Below are 17,669 nucleotides of genomic sequence, written 5' to 3' on the forward strand. Positions count from 1 at the left end.
TAAGATAGGAAGGGTGTAAACATGTACATTAACCAGTGCCATCAGGTGGGAGTGGGTGGCAGAGCATGGGGCCCTTGGTAGCTGTGCTGTGTTTTCCAGTTACTCATTTTCCACTCCTCCTTTCGGTGTATTTATGTCTGACTTCTTCATGCTTTACACAATGCTTCTCTTCATTCTCTTTTGCTGTCTCCATTAGGCTTCACTCCGATGAAAGCTCTTGGTATTCTGGGAGAGTCATTTTCTGTTTGGACTACATAGTTTTTACTCTGAGGCTGATCCATATTTTCACAGTTAGCAGAAATCTAGGACCCAAAATCATTATGCTGCAGAGGATGGTAAGATTCTGGCAGCTCTTCAAGAGAGTCTGAATAAATGATGTGACACCTTTTCTTTTGCTCCTCAAAAGTGAAAATTGCCACTGTTCTTATGAGAGCAGCAAGTTCTCTCTTCTTAAATCTGCTAAACAGAATGAATTAAGATTTAAAAAGCCCTAATTAAGTGCAGGGCCTTTTTCTATCCCTCTGCACAGGGGAAGGATAAAGATCAGGCTGAAGATCAGGAGAGGAAATACTTCCTCATAGCTTTTGTCTTCCACTTCTCACATGTTTCAGCAATGTTCCATCACTCCTGTTACTCACATGAGCATTCCCCAAACAAGACATGATGGATGGTAAATGCTATAGGAGGAGGATTTCTGTCTTCCACTGCATCCATCACACAAGTAACTGGGGAGGCGGGTGGTGAGGAGCCTAATGGAGTGGCTAATTCTGTCCTTGTAGCTGGAAGGGGTGTTTGCCAGCAGACAAGGAAAGGTAATGGGAAGAGAGTGGGCTTCTCTCTTCCTATCAAACACATCCCTGGTAGTGTTGTGGTTACATAAGCAGTTTTGAAGTTCCCTAAGTGGGAACGGTCAATTATTTGCATGTGTGTGTTGGTGACTGTGAATTCATGGAGCAGTGATCTGAAAACTTGCATTCAGGTGGTGCTAACTCCTGTGTGCTTTCTACTATTTGTTTCTTTTCCACCCTGATATCCAATTGGAGAGAAAGCAAGCCATGTGTGGCTTGGAACAGGCATGCACTGGGGCGCTGATGCAACTGCTTGTTGTTCTTTTTCAGATGATAGACGTCTTCTTCTTCCTCTTCCTTTTTGCTGTGTGGATGGTGGCCTTTGGGGTGGCCAGGCAAGGGATCCTGAGGAAGAACGAGCACCGCTGGGAGTGGATATTTCGATCTGTCATCTATGAGCCGTACCTGGCTATGTTTGGCCAGTACCCTGATGATGTTGACGGTAGCTGTCTTGGGTGGGAATCTCTCCTGGCGGGGTTGGGGGGCAGGGGAAGGCTTCCCTGGCTGTCAACTCCTGTGCTGATTCCTTTCCTCCAAGCACTGGGGCAAGATTTGATGTCTGATGGGGAGGTGGGGAAGGAAGAGGCCGTTTGTGCTGTGGTCAGTGGCAGTCCCTGGGGCTAGACCCAGCAGAAGAAGGAGGAGAGGGCGGGCTCACTGTTTGCTCTCCTCTCTTGCCCTCTGAGGTACCACCTACAACTTTGACCGCTGCACATTTTCTGGGAATGAGTCCAAGCCCTTGTGTGTGGAGCTGGATGCCAACAACCAACCCCGCTTCCCGGAGTGGATTACCATTCCCCTGGTCTGCATTTACATGCTTTCAACTAACATCCTCCTTGTGAACCTGCTTGTGGCCATGTTTGGGTATGTAACAAAGCAGCGATCACTTGCTTGTGTTCTCTTGAATCCTGTGTTCAGTTCTGGGCCCTTCAGTACAATAGAGACACTGAGGTGCTGGAGTGGGGCCAGAGAAGGGCAACGGAGCTGGTGCAGGGCCTGGAGCACAAGTGTGATGGGGAACGGCTGAGGGACCTGGGGGGGTCACCCTGGAGAAGAGAAGGCTCAGGGGGGACCTTATCGCTCCCTACAACTGCCTGACAGGAGGATGGAGCCAGGAGGGGCTGGGCTCTGTTCCCAAGGAACAAGGGATGGGACAAGAGGAAACGTCCTCAAGCTGCACCAGGGCAGGTTTAGATGGAGCTGAGGAACAATTCCTTCCCCACAGGGTGCTCAGGCATTGGAACAGGCTGCCCAGGGCAGGGCTGGAGTCACCATCCCTGCAAGTGCTCACACACCGTGGAGACGAGGCCTCAGTGCCATGGGTTAGTGGTGGCCTTGGCAGTGCTGGGGAGCGGTTGGACTGGGTGAGCTTAAAGGGCTTTTCCAACCTGGTTGTTTCTATGATTCTCAATCAGTACCCCTCTGAGAAAGGGAATGAAGTCCTGGAAAATACCAGGAAGCAAGTGTTTCCACTGTGCCTGGCTCTTTTGCAGAGGAATTGCTGGGACTAGCCTGGACAGGGCTCCCAGCTTGAAACAGACCTCTCAAGTTAAGGGTTTGCTGTGGGGAGGTGAGCAAAGGCAAAGTGATGCAACGTTTCTCACAGCAGCCTGATCAAATTTGTTACGTTCTGGGGAGGGATGGCTGCCCCTCCTACTGCCTCTGTAAGCATGAAACCAACCCCCTGTGTGAACCATTTTGATATGGTAATTTGTCTATGGGTCTACCAGTCAGGAGGCCTATTCTGGCATCTTGGGAGATGTTACACCATGTAATCAGGCATCTGAAATGTGGTGCTGGAAATTGCTGACTGTATTCAGCAGTGGTTTGCAAATAAAGATGGTGGCTGGTGTGCACATTATCTAATATATATTGACTGCACTGGGACCAGCAAGAGCAGGGAAAAATCTTTCCACCTTCTGTCAGGAATCTCTGCTATTTGCACTGCAAGCTCTGACACACAGTTAACAGTGGCAAGTCCTTGGTACCAGACTTTGGGAGTGTGTTGCTCTCCTGCCTCACTTCTTACTTGTGAATAGAGTTGTATTGGTGCTGGGCCTCTGTTCTACAGCCCATCTCTGCTTCTGTTCTGCTTCACACTCCCCTGCAGCATAACACAAATACAGCCTGGACATATTCCTGAGGTCCACTACGTCTACTTGTGTATTTTGATGGGACCTTGGCAGTGACAGGCTTAGCAGGAATTTGCTTTGGCAACAGGATTGTTTACAGAATTGCTGAGAACTCTTGATCCACCTCAAGAGGCTCTCTCTGCTGAATGGCAGTGCCAGTTTTTCCTGGCCTGAGATGAGATGTGTTAGTGTGGTGAGTGGAGAATGCCTCAGCTTTGGGGTCTGCTCTCCCCTCTGCTCTGAACCTTTCTTCCCATGCTGAGCTGGACTCCAGGGACACTCAGAGAAGTGATTTTTGGCAAGGCAGCTGGGACTGGTGCAGTATATCTATTTATTGTACATGTGTTTTGCTAACCTGCGCCGGACCGGAGACAGTGCTTATACTCCCTAGGAAGGGTGAAAGCAATTAACAAAGTAAGCCAGCTGTACCCTAGAAGTCTTTGATATGTGTTAGAACACTTACTTTAACAGCACAGTAAATGCTCTAGCTGATACTTATGTCAGTAAACCCCTCAGTTTTGCCAGTTCAGCCTATTTTGTGGAAAGACCCAGCATGAATTTGCTAATGACACTCTGGAAGCTTTCCATAGTTCATTTTAATGACAAACTGAGCAACTAAATCAAGCAGGAGCACTGGATTGTACTGAAGTCAGGAAGCCCAGTGGGCAGACAGCAGTCCCAGCTCATTTTCTCTTGCTGCAGTTAGAAATGTGTGAGATCTGTGACATCTCCTTCTATGACTAGTGTGTACATAGTATTTGTCAGTCTTTAACCATGCTGGTGTCTATTAGACACCAGTCCAACCAGTGCCTCATTTTTGGAATTCAGGATCATACTTATCTTCTAAACCAAAATACAGCTTCCACCAGGTGAAGGTTTCAGCTTCTCTTGTGTAAGGGTCTATTAGGATCTCAGCACAGATGTTTTGAAAGCATCCATCTGCCATTTAGTGTCAGTGATGAAGGGTCAGGCAGTCTGAGCTGTGATTGTTGCTTTGCCGGGTTCCTACAGTAGGTTTGCTCCATGCCTGAAGCATTCTTAATGCTTCTAAAAAAGTCTCAGGAGCTTTTAATTCTCTTGTAAATGTTTTATTTTTAGGGCCTTTTTGTTTTGCTTAGGAAGAAGTTAGCTGATGAGTTAATGAGACACAGTACCTTGCAAAGCAGCATCCTGTTCTCATGTGTCTAGGCTGGAAGAAAACTGCCTAGAGCGAAGGTACTGAAAGTAGGTGCAGTATTTTCTCCCTCTTCCAGCCTCGGGATGACTTTAGAAAACTAAGTGCTGGTATAATGAAAGGAAACACTGTGCTACTTGGCTCTGATGGAGTTCATAATGCTGTATGTGTTTTCTGTTTCTTCACCTCCTAGTTACACTGTTGGATCAGTACAAGAGAACAACGACCAGGTATGGAAGTTCCAGCGTTACTTCTTGGTCCAAGAATACTGCAGTCGCTTGACTATCCCCTTCCCTTTCGTCATCTTTGCCTACATATTCATGGTGACGAGGAAGTGTATCAAAATCTGCTGTAAGAAAGAAAGTAAAGAGCCGTCTATTTGCTGTGAGTTGGATCATTCCCTACTGTCTAAAAGTCAGCTCTGTGGCCAAGGCATTGCAACTCTTCCATGGCATTCTGTGCTTAATCCAGGTGGTTAGTGTGTTGATAGGAAGTACCCAAGGGCAATGTGGACCTTGGAGGAGGTGGTTGTACTGAAAATGAAGAGCAGCTCATTGTGTTCTCTATCAAATGCAAATCCACTGGGTTGCTAGAAATCTCTTCAGCAAGATTCAAATCATACTTGTGTACTGTGCAGACTTTGCCAGTGCTGTCCTGTCCAAGCCATTTCAAGGCAGAATTACCTCACATATGTAAATCAAATTAATCCTATCAGTTTAGGGCTGCCTGTGCCTTGAGAGTTTGGGAGGGGTTTTTTTGGATTAAAGCACTGAATAAGTTCATGCAGAGCCAGCAGCAGGTGAAAGTCATCTTCATGGTCTGCATGGAAAATGTAAACCAGCCACACGAGGGCCATGCAGGTGCTCCAAGGGCTGGAGCAGCTCTGCTCTGGAGCCAGGCTGAGAGAGCTGGGCTGGTTCAGCCTGGAGAAGAGAAGGCTCCTTAAGGGGAGACCTCAGAGCAGCTCCAGTGCCTAAAGGGGCTACAGGAAACCTGGAGAGGGGCTTTGGACAAGGGCCTGTGGAAACAGGCCAAGGGGAATGGCTTTAACCTGCCAGAGGGGAGACTGAGATGAGCTCTTAGGCAGAAGCTCTTCCCTGTGAGGGTGCTGAGGCAGTGGCACAGGGTGCCCAGAGAAGCTGTGGCTGCCCCATCCCTGACAGTGTTCAAGGCCAGGTTGGACACAGGGGCTTGGAGCAACCTGCTCTGTTGGAAGGTGTCCCTGCCCGTGGCAGGGGGTTGGAGCTGGATGGGCTTTAAGGTCCCTCCAAACCAAACCAGTCTGGGATTCTATGATCCCTTTTGCCATTAACATCTGATAGGGTGTCCTCATGCACTGTTATCTGGTGGCAGAGATCCCTGATCTTGCAGGCTCTGTATGTTTAGTAACTAGTACAAGAGGTGCTCTTAGTCTCTGCTTGCCAATCTGCCTTCTGGAGTTGCATTTCTTTCTGTCCTCCCATTGCAGTACCTGCTAGGGCAGCCTGCTGGAGGACAGTCGTTTTCAGAGGCTCCCCTGTCTTTGTTAGTTAGTGGGTCACTGAAAGAGAACTGAGATTCTTCTGACCCTCTGGGCATGGCCAAATAGGCAGACTGCTTCAAAAATGCAGGAGTGGCTCTGTCAGTCCTGCAGCTATTTCCCCCTTATTTATTCTCTCAGAGAGCAAAGAGATGAATTGTTTTAACAAGCTTTACCTCCAACACATGGAGTGTTTTCTCTTTTTCTCCCTTTTTTAAGAGCCATTTAGAAGCAGATGAGAGAGGATAAGTTGAGTTAATTGACAGACTTATTCCCATCCATCAGCAACCTGACTGTTGCCCTGCAGCACAGGCTGGTTTTGTCACTAGTTCAGGAGAAAGATGCCTGCCTTGGGGTATAAATTCCTTAACACTGACTAAATTGTTTTGGATGTACAAATCACTGTTTGGTTTCCTGGCTGCGGAGGTGGTTTAACAGCAGGTATTTCTGCTTGAGTGATGCACAGTTGATGTTGCAGTTCTAAAAGAAATAAAGATACATCCTGGGCTACACCAAAAGAAGCATAACCAGCAGGTCGAAGGAGTGATCCTGCCCCACTATTCTGCTCTGGTGAGACCCCACTTGCAGCACTGTGTGCAGTTCTGGTGTCCTCAATGTAAGAAGGATGTGAAGCTGTTGGAGCAAGTTCAGAGGAGGCCATGAGGATAATCAAGGGCTGGAACACCTCCAGTATGGAGAAAGGCTGAGAACATTGAGACTGTTCAGCCTGGAGAAGAGAAGCTGTGTGGAGACCTCAGAGCAGCTTCCAGTGTCTGAAGGGGGCTACAAGGATGCTGGAGAGGGACTCTGCATCAGGGACTGTAGAGATAAGACAAGGGGTGATGGATTCAAACCAGACAAGCACTGGGTGAAGGAAATGTAACTTCAGTCAGTTGCTAGCTGTGGGCTTCTTATCTTTCTGTTATTAATCCCACATGGTTTGTGCTGTCCTGTTGGGACGGGATCAAATATAGAATATTATCCTGGAGGGCTTTGTTGCCTCGGAGTGGTTTGCTCTGTGTCACTCCTTAATTTACATCAGTAGGAGATGCTTTGTAGAGAAGACAGCACCTCATCATTTTGGATTGTTTTAGTTCAGAGATAAGTTATACACCACAGGTCTTAACACATTACTCTTAGTGATCTAATATAGGGCAATGTAGAAACAACTGGAAAGCTCAAACCCAGATAGGAACTTTCTGGAATGTCCTATACCTGTTGAAGCGGCTGCCATTTCACTGGTGTTGACCAAGACCCAAAAAAGATCCTCTTAGGGGGTTTTGTTCATATTTTCTTTTGTTTTAACCAACTCTGGTTGTCAGGAGCATACAGTGAAATGTGTTAATGTTCTTGTTACCAGAGCTATGTCACAGGTGGGAAGTGGGGCTGCAAATGCTTTGGATGCAGAGAAGGGACTCATTAGCTTCGGAATGCAAGCACTAACCCAGCCTTTTTGCATCTTAGCATTGGCAAGTCAAATTAACTGAATCTGGTGTTGTTGTTTTTCTTCACATCCATTTCCCAGGCTCAAAAAATGAGGACAATGAGATTCTGGCATGGGAAGCTGTCATGAAGGAAAATTACCTTGTCAAAATCAATACCAAAGCAAATGATTCGTCAGAAGAGTATGTCTGCCCTTGTTTGTCTTCACTCTCTTAACTTTCTGTTGAATATTTGTAGTGCAGGCAAGTTTTCAGCAGCTCTAAATGTTTACAAACTAATGAGTAATAAATAAACTCAGAATAAATGTGCCCTTTATTCTTCCAAGGAAGTTGATGGGGTTTTTTGTCCTGTTTTTTCACCAAAAGAGAAAATGTTCCTATAGTGTTTCGAGGTCTCATTGTGGAAAGTAGTGCTATCAGCTGACTGGTTTTGTACCGTTAGAGGTTTATATTGGATATTAGCAAAAAAGCCTTCACCAACAGGGTGATCAGGCTTTGGAACAGGCTGCCCAGGGCAGTGGTTGGGTCACCATCCCTGGAGCTATTTAATACGCATGTACATGTGGCACTTAGGGACATGTATTAGTGGTGGCCTTGACAGTGTTAGGTTTATGATTGGACTCGATCTTAAAAGTATTTTCCAACCTAAATGATTCTAGGATTATGCAGTTAGAGAATGTTTAGTGTGAGATGTGGAATGTCAAGCATTCCCACATCACCAATCTGTGTATCTGTATGGATATGTATATAATCTATGGATCTGTACCTGATAACATGAGAGGAAAGACCTCAGGAGGGGAAGATGCTATCTGGTATGATGGTGACTTGGAGTACTCATTTTTGGCTGCTTTCTCATGACACTTTATCTTTGGGATCTGTCTTGGTGTTTTCAAAGTAATAGGATGAGGATAAAGAAATCTAGGAAACAGAACAGTAACGTCTGTGTCTGATGGCTTAATTTTGTGGCGAGTTTATAGCAGCCTGACCCTCTAAATTGAATGTAATGGAAGAGCTGATAAGAATGGGCAGGAAAGACCAGACTCTTTCATGCTCCTCTGGCCTTGCTGTAGACACTGCTGTTCACAGTGAAGTGTTTAGGTTAAGACTACCCAGAGGCACTCAGAAGTCAAAGAAATACACAAAAAATAGCTTTGATTCTGGAAGCAGAAGTGTCTTTTCAGAGAAAATGGAATAGCACAGCATTAATGGTAATTCATATGTTAACTCATATACTTGTAATGAAACTGACGCCAAGCCTCCTGGAGCCCTGCCTTCCTGGGAGGATGAAACACTGGTGTTCCCAAGCAGTCTGGTTTGTTACTGAGCTTTGACTACATGTGAAGAGGGCAGCCTTCTGATAACTGATTCCAGTGGCTTTGGCTCCACTCTTTGGCCAGAGATGAGGGCTAGATCTCTTAGCTCCAGACAGACTTCTGCACAGTTTTGCAAAGGGTGGAGGGGGGTTAGCGAAGGCATCACCATTACCAGGACTCAGCCCTTTCTTCTCTTTTCTCTTTGTTTTCAGGATGGTGCATCGATTTAGGCAACTGGATGCAAAGGTACTTGTGTTTCAGACTGTTCTGGGGTATGCACTTCTATCTAGTAAAGTAGTATCCATGTATTATTCATGAGGACAAGCACTGAGAGTCATGTGCAGTCTTTGTTACTATTACCAAGACACCGTTTGGGCTGGGCTTTTTTGAATGCGCACCTTTGATCCCATATGTGAAGAGAAGCTCTGTGGAGACCTCATAGCAGCCTTCCAATAACATCAGGGGCTGTAGAGATAGGAAAAAGGGTGATGGGCTCAAACTGAAACAGGGGAAGTTCAGGTTGGAGATAAGGCAGAAGCTCTTCCCTGTGAGGGTGCTGAGGCACTGGCACAGGGTGCCCAGAGAAGCTGTGGCTGTCCCATCCCTGGCAGTGTTCAAGGCCAGGTTGGACACAGGGGCTTGGAGCAACCTGCTCTAGTGGAAGGTGTTCCTGCCCATGGCAGGGGGTTGGAACTGGATGATCTTAAGGTCCTTTCCAACCCAAACCAGTCTGGGATTCAATGTAGCTGCAAACTGTGCTGGAAAATGAAGTAGAAAGATAGCTGCCTGGTACTAAAGTGTTTCTCGGTATTCCTTATTGAATAGAATAGAATTAAAAATAACCTCTCTCTGTTAAAACTTCAGTATTCTGCTGTGTAACAGTCCCATGAAGCACTGATGGAAGAAAGGGCATTACACACTTAAGAGTATGCCCTTCTCAAACATGTTTTGTCAAGTTCAGCTTCCAGTGCTGAAAACATGAGGTGATGAACCCAACTTTGTTGTTGTTGATGTTGCTTAAAGTCTGCTTATAAAATGAAGTGGTAGTTCAGCTATATTGTGGCAACTTTGGTGGTGCTTCAGATAGCACAGGCAACATCTTCTAGGTAAACAAAGGATGCTCCATACATATTGCAGGGCAGGAAGACCTTTAATTACAATTAAAATGAACAATTCTTATCTGATTCAGAGAAATATCTTGTGCTGAAGCAATATAAAGCTACCAATCTACTGGAGAGCACATTGTTATCAAAAGTGTCATACAAGTATACATTTTATGACTGATACTGAAAAGACCTTTGCAATGGGTATTCTTTGAGACTTGATTGAGATGCTGGGGAGCTGCTTTGGTGTGAAAAACAGACTTGTTAGAAGTCCAAGGGTGAAAAGGCCCCTATAGACTTCAGAATACTGCTTTTGACTGCTGTCAAATCATTTAGATTGCAAGATAATGATTTGCTTTCAAGACTGAAGTGGAAATGGTGAGTCACTGAGGATGTGTCTAGTGATGCTCCTCTTGAAAGTGTAATACAGCAACCTTAATTCTCTGCTGAAAGGTAATCCCTAAATGGTGCTTTTTATTCTCTGAGGGAATATCTTGCAGCAAGTTGTTTTGTCTATCCATGCCTTCAGCTTTAGCGAGAGAAAGACACTGAGGCCTGTGCTTAGGAGCAGCGCCCCTGGGAGCCAGGCACTCCAGGCATATCTCACCACCTCTCACTTGAAGTGATGTCCTAAAAGCAGCTCCGAGGATGCATCTGAGTCCTAAGCATGAGCCTTGGTCGTGGGGTAAACTTGTCTTTAAACCTGATGACCCAAGGAATAACAGAGTTCATTTAGGACAAGGGGAAAGGGTTTGAGTCAGCTCCATGTGAATAGTCCATGGAATTCCACTGATATGCAGTTTCTGCTTTAAAAAGGAGTACAAGGAGTTGGAGTACAGTTGGGAGCCTGGTGCCTGCTTGTTAACTAGGCGACACATGCAGTAGTGCTCGCTGCATTAATTGCAATGATGAAAGTGGCAATTGGGAGTGTCCTTTCGAGCACTGTTGCATTTTGTGTAACGTTTGGAGAGGCAGTTACTCATAGCATGTGATTTATTAGCATTGCTTTACTGTGAGAACAACATTGACACCACGCTGTGACTACTGAATACAAGAAGCAGACGGTGCTCAAAAGTAGTGACTGGCATCTACACAGGGTGGTCAGAGAGGCAAGAGTTTAATAAGGGGGTTTAATGCCTGCTCTTGCTGATGTTGTAAGGTATTTCCTAGGGTATTTCAAGGAACTTACTATTGCTTACTTGTTCTTTTCCTTTCCCTTCATCCTAAGATGCCATCATCTGTTGGAATGAGTAAGATTGACTTTAAATAACCCAAGATGCTTCTTTCGTTTTCCTTTCTAAGCTCTCTGATTTGAAAGGCCTTCTCAAAGAGATTGCCAGCAAAATCAAATGAAGGCAGCTGAAACCCAAGAGCACCCACCTGAGCAGGGTAAGCCTTCTTTAAATCTATTCTCTGACTTGAATAAGTTATCAGTATCTGTGACGTTAAATCAGGATGTCTCTGGAAGAAGACTTAGTATTAATTATTGATGCTTGTATTGATGTTGTCTAATATTAGAAAAGAAATAAGAGCTAAATTCTGTTCTTTGTTTGTTTCTTATGAAAACCATCGTTTTCCAGATGGTGTTTCTAGCAGTTTTTGGCACAGCTTGAAACATCTTATTTTGCTCCCTTGCCTTTGAATAAGTGTGAATAACCCAGGGTTGGGCTGTCTCTGTGTTAGTGGCCCTCTGGAAAATTTGGATTTGCTGGGCTGGATCCTTTACTCTTGGTTCATTTTAAGTCTGAAGAACATAAAAGCCAAATGGAGAGGACAGAATTGTAGGTAGGAAGAGGTTTATTTTCCCACTCTCACGCTGGGGCATTATGGTGGATGACTAGAGCCTGCCTGTGTCCTATACAATAAACCACAGAGTGAAGAGTTGACCCAAAGTCTCCAGAGCTGCAGTCATGAGCCTTGTGTCTTTTGTCATCAAGTTCTGCGGAAGAACTTGGTTGGAACCACAGGTTCCAGTGAGACATGAAAGCCAGACAGGATATTGATGAATGTGGAGAATGCTGACTTCTTTAAAGACAACAGGTTAACAAGTGTAGCTGTTCACAAGGATAATTTGGAATGACTTGATCAGCCTGAACATCAGAGCCTGGCTCCTTGTCCCATAGGAGGTTTTCCTGCAAAACAGCTTATACCTATTCCAAACATTCCTGAATCCATTGTCTTACCATTTTTCAGGGATAACTTTATATTCCCTTGACCTGAAGTTCAGATTCTTTACGAATGACTTGCAGCCACATAATAAAAGCTGTAAGGAACCCCAGTTACTGGGCTTATTCTTGAATGCAGTAAACTCCAGGTCACCTAGAGAATAGTCAGGGGAATAATGGAACTGTGGAGGTCATCTAGTGCAACCCTGCTCCAAACAGCACCAACTCAGATGAAAGTTAGCTGCAGTTTGGCTTGAGAAATAGGTTATAATTCAGCAAGAACAAATGCACATTTTACAGTTCCCTGGGAATTACTGGCTACACAGGCACAGAATGGGGGAAAATCTGATGAGGCAGCAGTTGCACAGAGAAGGGTCTGAAATCATAGAATGGGATAGTAAATAGCTAATCTTTTGCTGTCCGTGAGATGTATGAAGTAGTCCTGCTGCTTATAGTGCAATGAATCCTCTGTTGGGTATAGCATCCAGTGTTAGCACTAAGCTTTAAAGAAGATTATGGAGTGGCTGCAGAGAGTTCAGAACAATGCCAAGAGGAACTGGAAGCCTTAGCAACATAAACTATAGAAAGGAGTGAATGAATTACAGTTAAATAGCCTGGGAAAGAAGATACGTGTTTATGATGGAGCTTGTGGAAACAGCCTCTCATTATAGCTAAGTAGTGCCTTGACAAGATGGAGCCCCTTTCCAGTTCATGCCTGGTGAACTGTCTGGATGGCATCCTGGTGTGATCAAACTGGTTTGCATGTGAGCTGCCCTGGCTCTGGAGCTGAGCCTTGGCACAGCTCCAGTCCCCAGTCACACAGTCATTGTGTGAACAAAGACATTAGTGTCTCACAGGAAGCAAATGTGTGTATTCTGCTATCTCATCTGAAAGGGAGTACTTATATTGCATTGACCATCTTCAGGATGAGCTGCTGGATTGGCCATTCCAGGTCCTTTGCACGCAGGTGTTCCTTTTGCTTTCAGTTCCTGACAGTTAGTATCCCTGCTACTCTGCTAAGACACCCCATTCCGGATGGATGCTACGAAGAGCTCCTTTATCCCAAGTACTGCACAAGACATCCAGTTTTCTCAGCTGATACATGAGGATGAAAGCAGAATGTTGAGCTGGCCTAGGAGCTCAACTGTCTTCTTTTCTTTTGCTCATACAGGTACAGCTTCATCAAGAACAGTTCCTCTGAGCTGGCAGTAGCCACCAAGCCAATGGTAACTGACCCACCAGACCATCAATGTCTCAGCAGGAGTTACTAGGATTTCTTTTGTTGGTTTCATTTTTTTGATCAAACAGCCATTTTTGCTTGTTGCAAGATGATGGTAAAACATGAAGATGACTGTTTATCTCCTGGCAGGGCTCCCATTCTGCCCAAGCTTTCCTTTTTCCTCCTTTCCCCTGATGTTCAATGGCAGCAATTAGTCCTTGTCAGCTGCTGTTAAAAAGCACTCCTTATTCCAAGAGTTCTGTTGCTGCTGCCAAAATCACTTTGCTTTTCAATTTCACTCAAAGGGGCCTGTTCATGGGTTTCCTTTAGCCACTAATTACTTGTCTTAATGAATCAATCTCCCTTCTCTTTCCTTTGTGTAGTAGCCAGATCGAGCTTGTTCACTGCATGGCCTGTCTGTCAGACCTGCTGAGGTCTGTAATGCTGGCATGCCACAATACAATGTATTTCAGCATCATCCCCTGGAGGAAAGGCAGCCTTTGGTCCAACCCTGCATCCACAGCTCTGACTCTACATGACCAGTGGGGACTTCTTCCTGCTCTTCCTGGAACTGTGCAGCAATGCAGAAGCTCAGCTATTACAACCCCACATGGGAGAGACTGAGTTAATCTACAGAGTGTTTCCAAAGGCCTGATGTGCAACCCTTGCTTGTTTCTTTAGTGACAATTTGTATACTGGGATCACTGCAATTCATTTTAACATGTGACTGCAGATGTTTGCATTTTGAAATGGAGGAAAGACTTTATCGTGATGCTCTCTGTGGCACAGTTGCTCTTCCTGCTTTCTGTCTGAAATAGCAGCAGAATTGTGTGGCATTTGGTGTGGTAGAGCTGGGTGCATGACTAACTGAAGGGAAACTGCTACAAATAGCACTTATTTACCTTGCAAAGCATCGTGTCTGTCTTCATCCCCATGAACAATGAATGAACCATCTCCCAGGGTGCTAGATTCTTGAAGGTTGAGGTAGTTTCCTTTTGCCTGGCAAGGGCTATCATAATCCATACACTTGACCAAAAAGCCTGTGTGCATAAGAGCATGCTCCAGTTTGGGTCTCCTGTGGCAACAAATTGGTCCAAGATGGTGAAGACAAGCCTGGTTTGTGTGGTTGGGTGTTTGCTTCAGTGCTGGGGTATGAAGCCCTGCTGCACTACCAATAGCACTGTTACTTGTTTACATGTGGAAATATTTGTGTTTTCCTGTTGAAAGGTTTAGAAAGGGCTCAGGCTTTCATTTCTTTCTTGGGCTTTGCAAGATAAACTATGACAAGTTTCCTTTCTAGAAATTACTTTTCCTGTGTTATTTGTATGCCTTGAATGTGAAAACTGTGCTTTTAAGTTCATGCCTTTCATATATAAAGCCTGCAGTGTACTCGCCAGTAGCTCTGGTGATCTGTTCTTCTCTCAAATGGTGAACGTCATTTGGAACCATGTTCTGAAAGCTCAGAACCCTGGTGTCTGACCCTGCCTGCTGCTGCATCCCATCACCACCTGCCTGCATCCCACACATGTCCCTGCCCTTGGGCACCCTGTGCCAGCGCCTCAGCACCCTCACAAGGAAGAACTGCCTAAGATCTCATCTCAGTCTCCCCTGTTCTGGCAGGTTAAAGCCATTCCCCTTGTTCTGTCCCTACAGGCCCTTGTCCAAAGCCCCTCTCCAGGTTTCCTGCAGCCCCTTTAGGCACTGGAGCTGCTCTGAGGTCTCCCCTTAAGGAGCCTTCTCTTCTCCAGGCTGACCCAGCCCAGCTCTCTCAGCCTGGCTCCAGAGCAGAGCTGCTTCAGCCCTGAAAGGAGCTGACATCCTTTTCATCCGTTTCAGACATCCTGAAAGGAGCTGAATGCTGTCTGCTGTTCTTGACGTGTGAGGGCTTGGCTGGTTTCAGGATGACTCTGGACTGTTGTGGGTATGAGGGGCTACTATGTGTACACAAGCTGGCCTTTAGGCAGCCAGTCCTGTCACCCTGGGTCCCATCAGAGCCTCCTGGCAACCTTGCATCCATGTGCTGCTCAACACTGGGCTGTCCTGGGCATTGATTTTAGGACGACTCTTCCCTAACCTGATGGATGCTTTCAACATCTTACAGTGCAGGTTGTTTTCCTGTGGAAATGTCCTACATCTGTCCCCAGGGGTGGAGGCCCTGGTGTGGGATGGAGAACCACAGGGACGGGAGGATGCAGCATGGCTCAGTGCTGATACTTGAGGCTCCTGGAGGAATGACCCTGCCTCTTGGTAAGGAGGGATATGTGTGCTGCTGGAGCCTGCCGTGGGGATCTCAGCATGAAAGCGGTGCCTGGGTGTTGTAAATATGGCTTTCCTCACAGAGGAGGTAGCTTACATATTTTTGCCCCTGGCTGTCTCCTGCTTTTCCATTATTAATTTGATTTAAAACATTGATATGATACTGTCTCAAGGCAGATTTGTGTCGAGTTCTTTTCCTGCAGCACCATATAACTGGGTAGTAGCTCTTGCTTTATGCCGTTCCTATTTTTCTTATGTGTAGGATGTTAATGTGTTTCCAGTACCAGCATTATAAAGCTGTCAGCTAAGATACACGTAAATCTAATATTCTCCCTGTTAATTTATGAGATGAGTTTTCTGCAATCAGGAAATCTTTCTGGTGAAAAGGAATCTTAATGAGATCATATGAAATGCCCTTTCTTTTCTTGAAGAGGTATTTACTTTGCTCGAAAGATGTAGATTTGCTCTTTATGGTAAATAGCTGAAAGCCATTGTGTTTTATCTGCAGTGTGGGCTTAGTCAAGGAGACAATGAAATGACAGTTAAAAGTATTGGCTCGAGAAAGGCTATCTGAGTAAGTGAAGGCTGAAAGTGTTCTGCTTGCCTAAGCTGGTGCCTGGTATGCAGGCACTGGGAAAAGGGCTTTAGGGAGTTGAGGAATTAATCATGGGCCATAATTAAACCTTGATTGCAATAAATCTGCTTTCAGTGAAATTTCAGGTTCATAAACAGAGGATGGTTTCCTCCTCCTAGCAGGAGCAAGACTGCAGGATGAGGCTGTAACCACACGGCTGTGTGGAAGTGAAGTGCTGCTTGGTTTCTCCAGCATGCCCCATTTTGGCTGGAGTGCACTCAGATGCTAAAGGAAAGGGCTTCACTTGTAATGAACCATTTAGTCACAAACTTCATCTTTCTTTCCTTTTCTGGTTACAAAATAGTGACCAAATAGACATTAGGGATCTGGAAAGACTGCATCAATGGGTTGTGGCCAATGGGATGAGGTTCAACAAGGCAAAGTGCTGGATCCTGCACCTGGGCCACAACAGCACCCTGACATTTTGCGTTAACCAGGTTGCTCCAAGCCCTGTCCAACTTGAACACTTCCAGTATAACTACAAGACACTCAAACACTGACGTCTCAGAAGAGAGGAGGGAGAAAACCTGGACAAGTATGATTATGGTCAGCAAGGCTTAATAAATAAATACATTTAAACCCAGATACAGCTCTTGGCTTTTCAGGTAACAGTCTGTGGGTCTGGAGGTAATGTTTGCCTTGCATTAGCCGCAGTGATGTGCCAGTGACCCCTGAGAGCTGTAACTGCTGACCTGGCAGGCACAGCAAATCTAAATATTTAGAGTTTCAAAGGCTCAAAGCAGTGAAGTGAGAGCTCTGAGGTTCTGCTGCAGGCTGTGATGTTTCAGAGCAGTCATGCAGGGTGTGTTATTGGGTTTTGTCTGCTGTAATGTGTGCTTTGCATTGCTTCACTCCCAAAGTCCACTTCCTGCCACAGCAGTAGAACTTGTGTAGGTTTAGGTTGCCTCCATTAGAGCTGCATGTATGGTGCGCTTCAGAAGTGCAGAGTGAAAGGGTTTCGGCTCTGCCTTGGTGCATTTACAAAGATGTTTCCTTTAATCTTAGGAAAATTACTGTTAAGACATAAGTTCCAATGGCAAACCTTGCAGACAATGAGACTTCCATGGTATAAACTTCAGGCTTAGGAAATACACCTGGTTTCATCCTTAATAGTGTAGATGCGGGAAGCTGAGGTGTCACTGTGGTCACTTCACTTTAACCTCCTTTTGACCGCCTAATCTTCAAGTGCTTCACAGTGGAAGGCTTTATCTGGCACTGAGAAACACAGACAGTGTGGCAGAGGGTAACATCTTGGGCAACCTGATTTAGTTGAAGATGTCCCTGTTCATTACAGGGGGGTTGCACTACATGAGCTTTGAAGGTCCCTTCCAACCCCCCATTCTGTGATTCTATGATCTTATGAAAGCAAATAGAGAAACTGGAATAAAAAAAGATGTTTCCTCCTTCTCAGGTGGTCCAGGGCTGGAGAACAGTGAGCAGCCCATGGGCAGCATTTGTCTGTACTGGCTCTATGGTTGTCTGCTAGCTTCTCAAGGGACACACAGACAAGAGCTGAAGGGAATCAAAGCTGAGTCTCTGTTGGTGTTTATGAACTACTGATCAAGTCTCAAAGCCTCTGTTAGACTGAGCAAAATCTAGAGGCCTTTCTCCTACCTCTATCAGCTGATGTGTTCTGCATGTGTGATGAGGTTACCCATAGAGAAGAACTTTTAGGTAGCCTTTTGGTTTTGCCAGAGACACACTGCAAGAGCTAGGGGAAAATAAGGAACATGTTGCTTTGAATTTAGTTGGATTTTCTTTTATCTGAAGGGACCATTAACTTTTTGTCTGTCATCTGAATGTGCAGGAAACAAGGGATCAGGAAGAGATCCTCAGTGCTATTTAGCCGCTGTTTAGATGGTTT

At 45.5% G+C, this 17,669-nt stretch overlaps 1 protein-coding gene across 9 annotated transcripts in view; it reads left to right on the top strand.

Annotated features, from left to right (window-relative positions):
- Positions 1–14,311, top strand: part of TRPM8 (transient receptor potential cation channel subfamily M member 8) — a 51,382-nt gene extending 37,071 nt beyond the window's left edge. For 4 of the 9 annotated variants that reach the window (XM_062642619.1, XM_062642627.1, XM_062642639.1 and 1 more), the window contains 8 exons: positions 197–335; positions 1,119–1,290; positions 1,535–1,712; positions 4,348–4,538; positions 7,199–7,298; positions 8,641–8,674; positions 10,834–10,920; positions 12,868–14,311. In XM_062642619.1, coding sequence (XP_062498603.1) covers positions 197–335; positions 1,119–1,290; positions 1,535–1,712; positions 4,348–4,538; positions 7,199–7,298; positions 8,641–8,674; positions 10,834–10,884 — 865 coding nt within the window. In that variant the 3' untranslated portion in view covers positions 10,885–10,920; positions 12,868–14,311. Of the gene's footprint in view, positions 1–196; positions 336–1,118; positions 1,291–1,534; positions 1,713–4,347; positions 4,539–7,198; positions 7,299–8,640; positions 8,675–10,833; positions 10,921–12,867 lie in introns of those variants that run through there. The other 5 variants (XM_062642648.1, XM_062642655.1, XR_009969228.1 and 2 more) reach the window with 4 other exon arrangements.
- Positions 14,312–17,669: the final 3,358 nt, after the last annotated feature.

This window comes from Pezoporus occidentalis, unplaced genomic scaffold (genome assembly GCF_034315485.1).
Source record: "Pezoporus occidentalis ecotype Australia unplaced genomic scaffold, CSIRO_AGI_Poc_V1 ctg118, whole genome shotgun sequence".
In the NCBI taxonomy this organism is placed as follows: domain Eukaryota; kingdom Metazoa; phylum Chordata; class Aves; order Psittaciformes; family Psittacidae; genus Pezoporus; species Pezoporus occidentalis.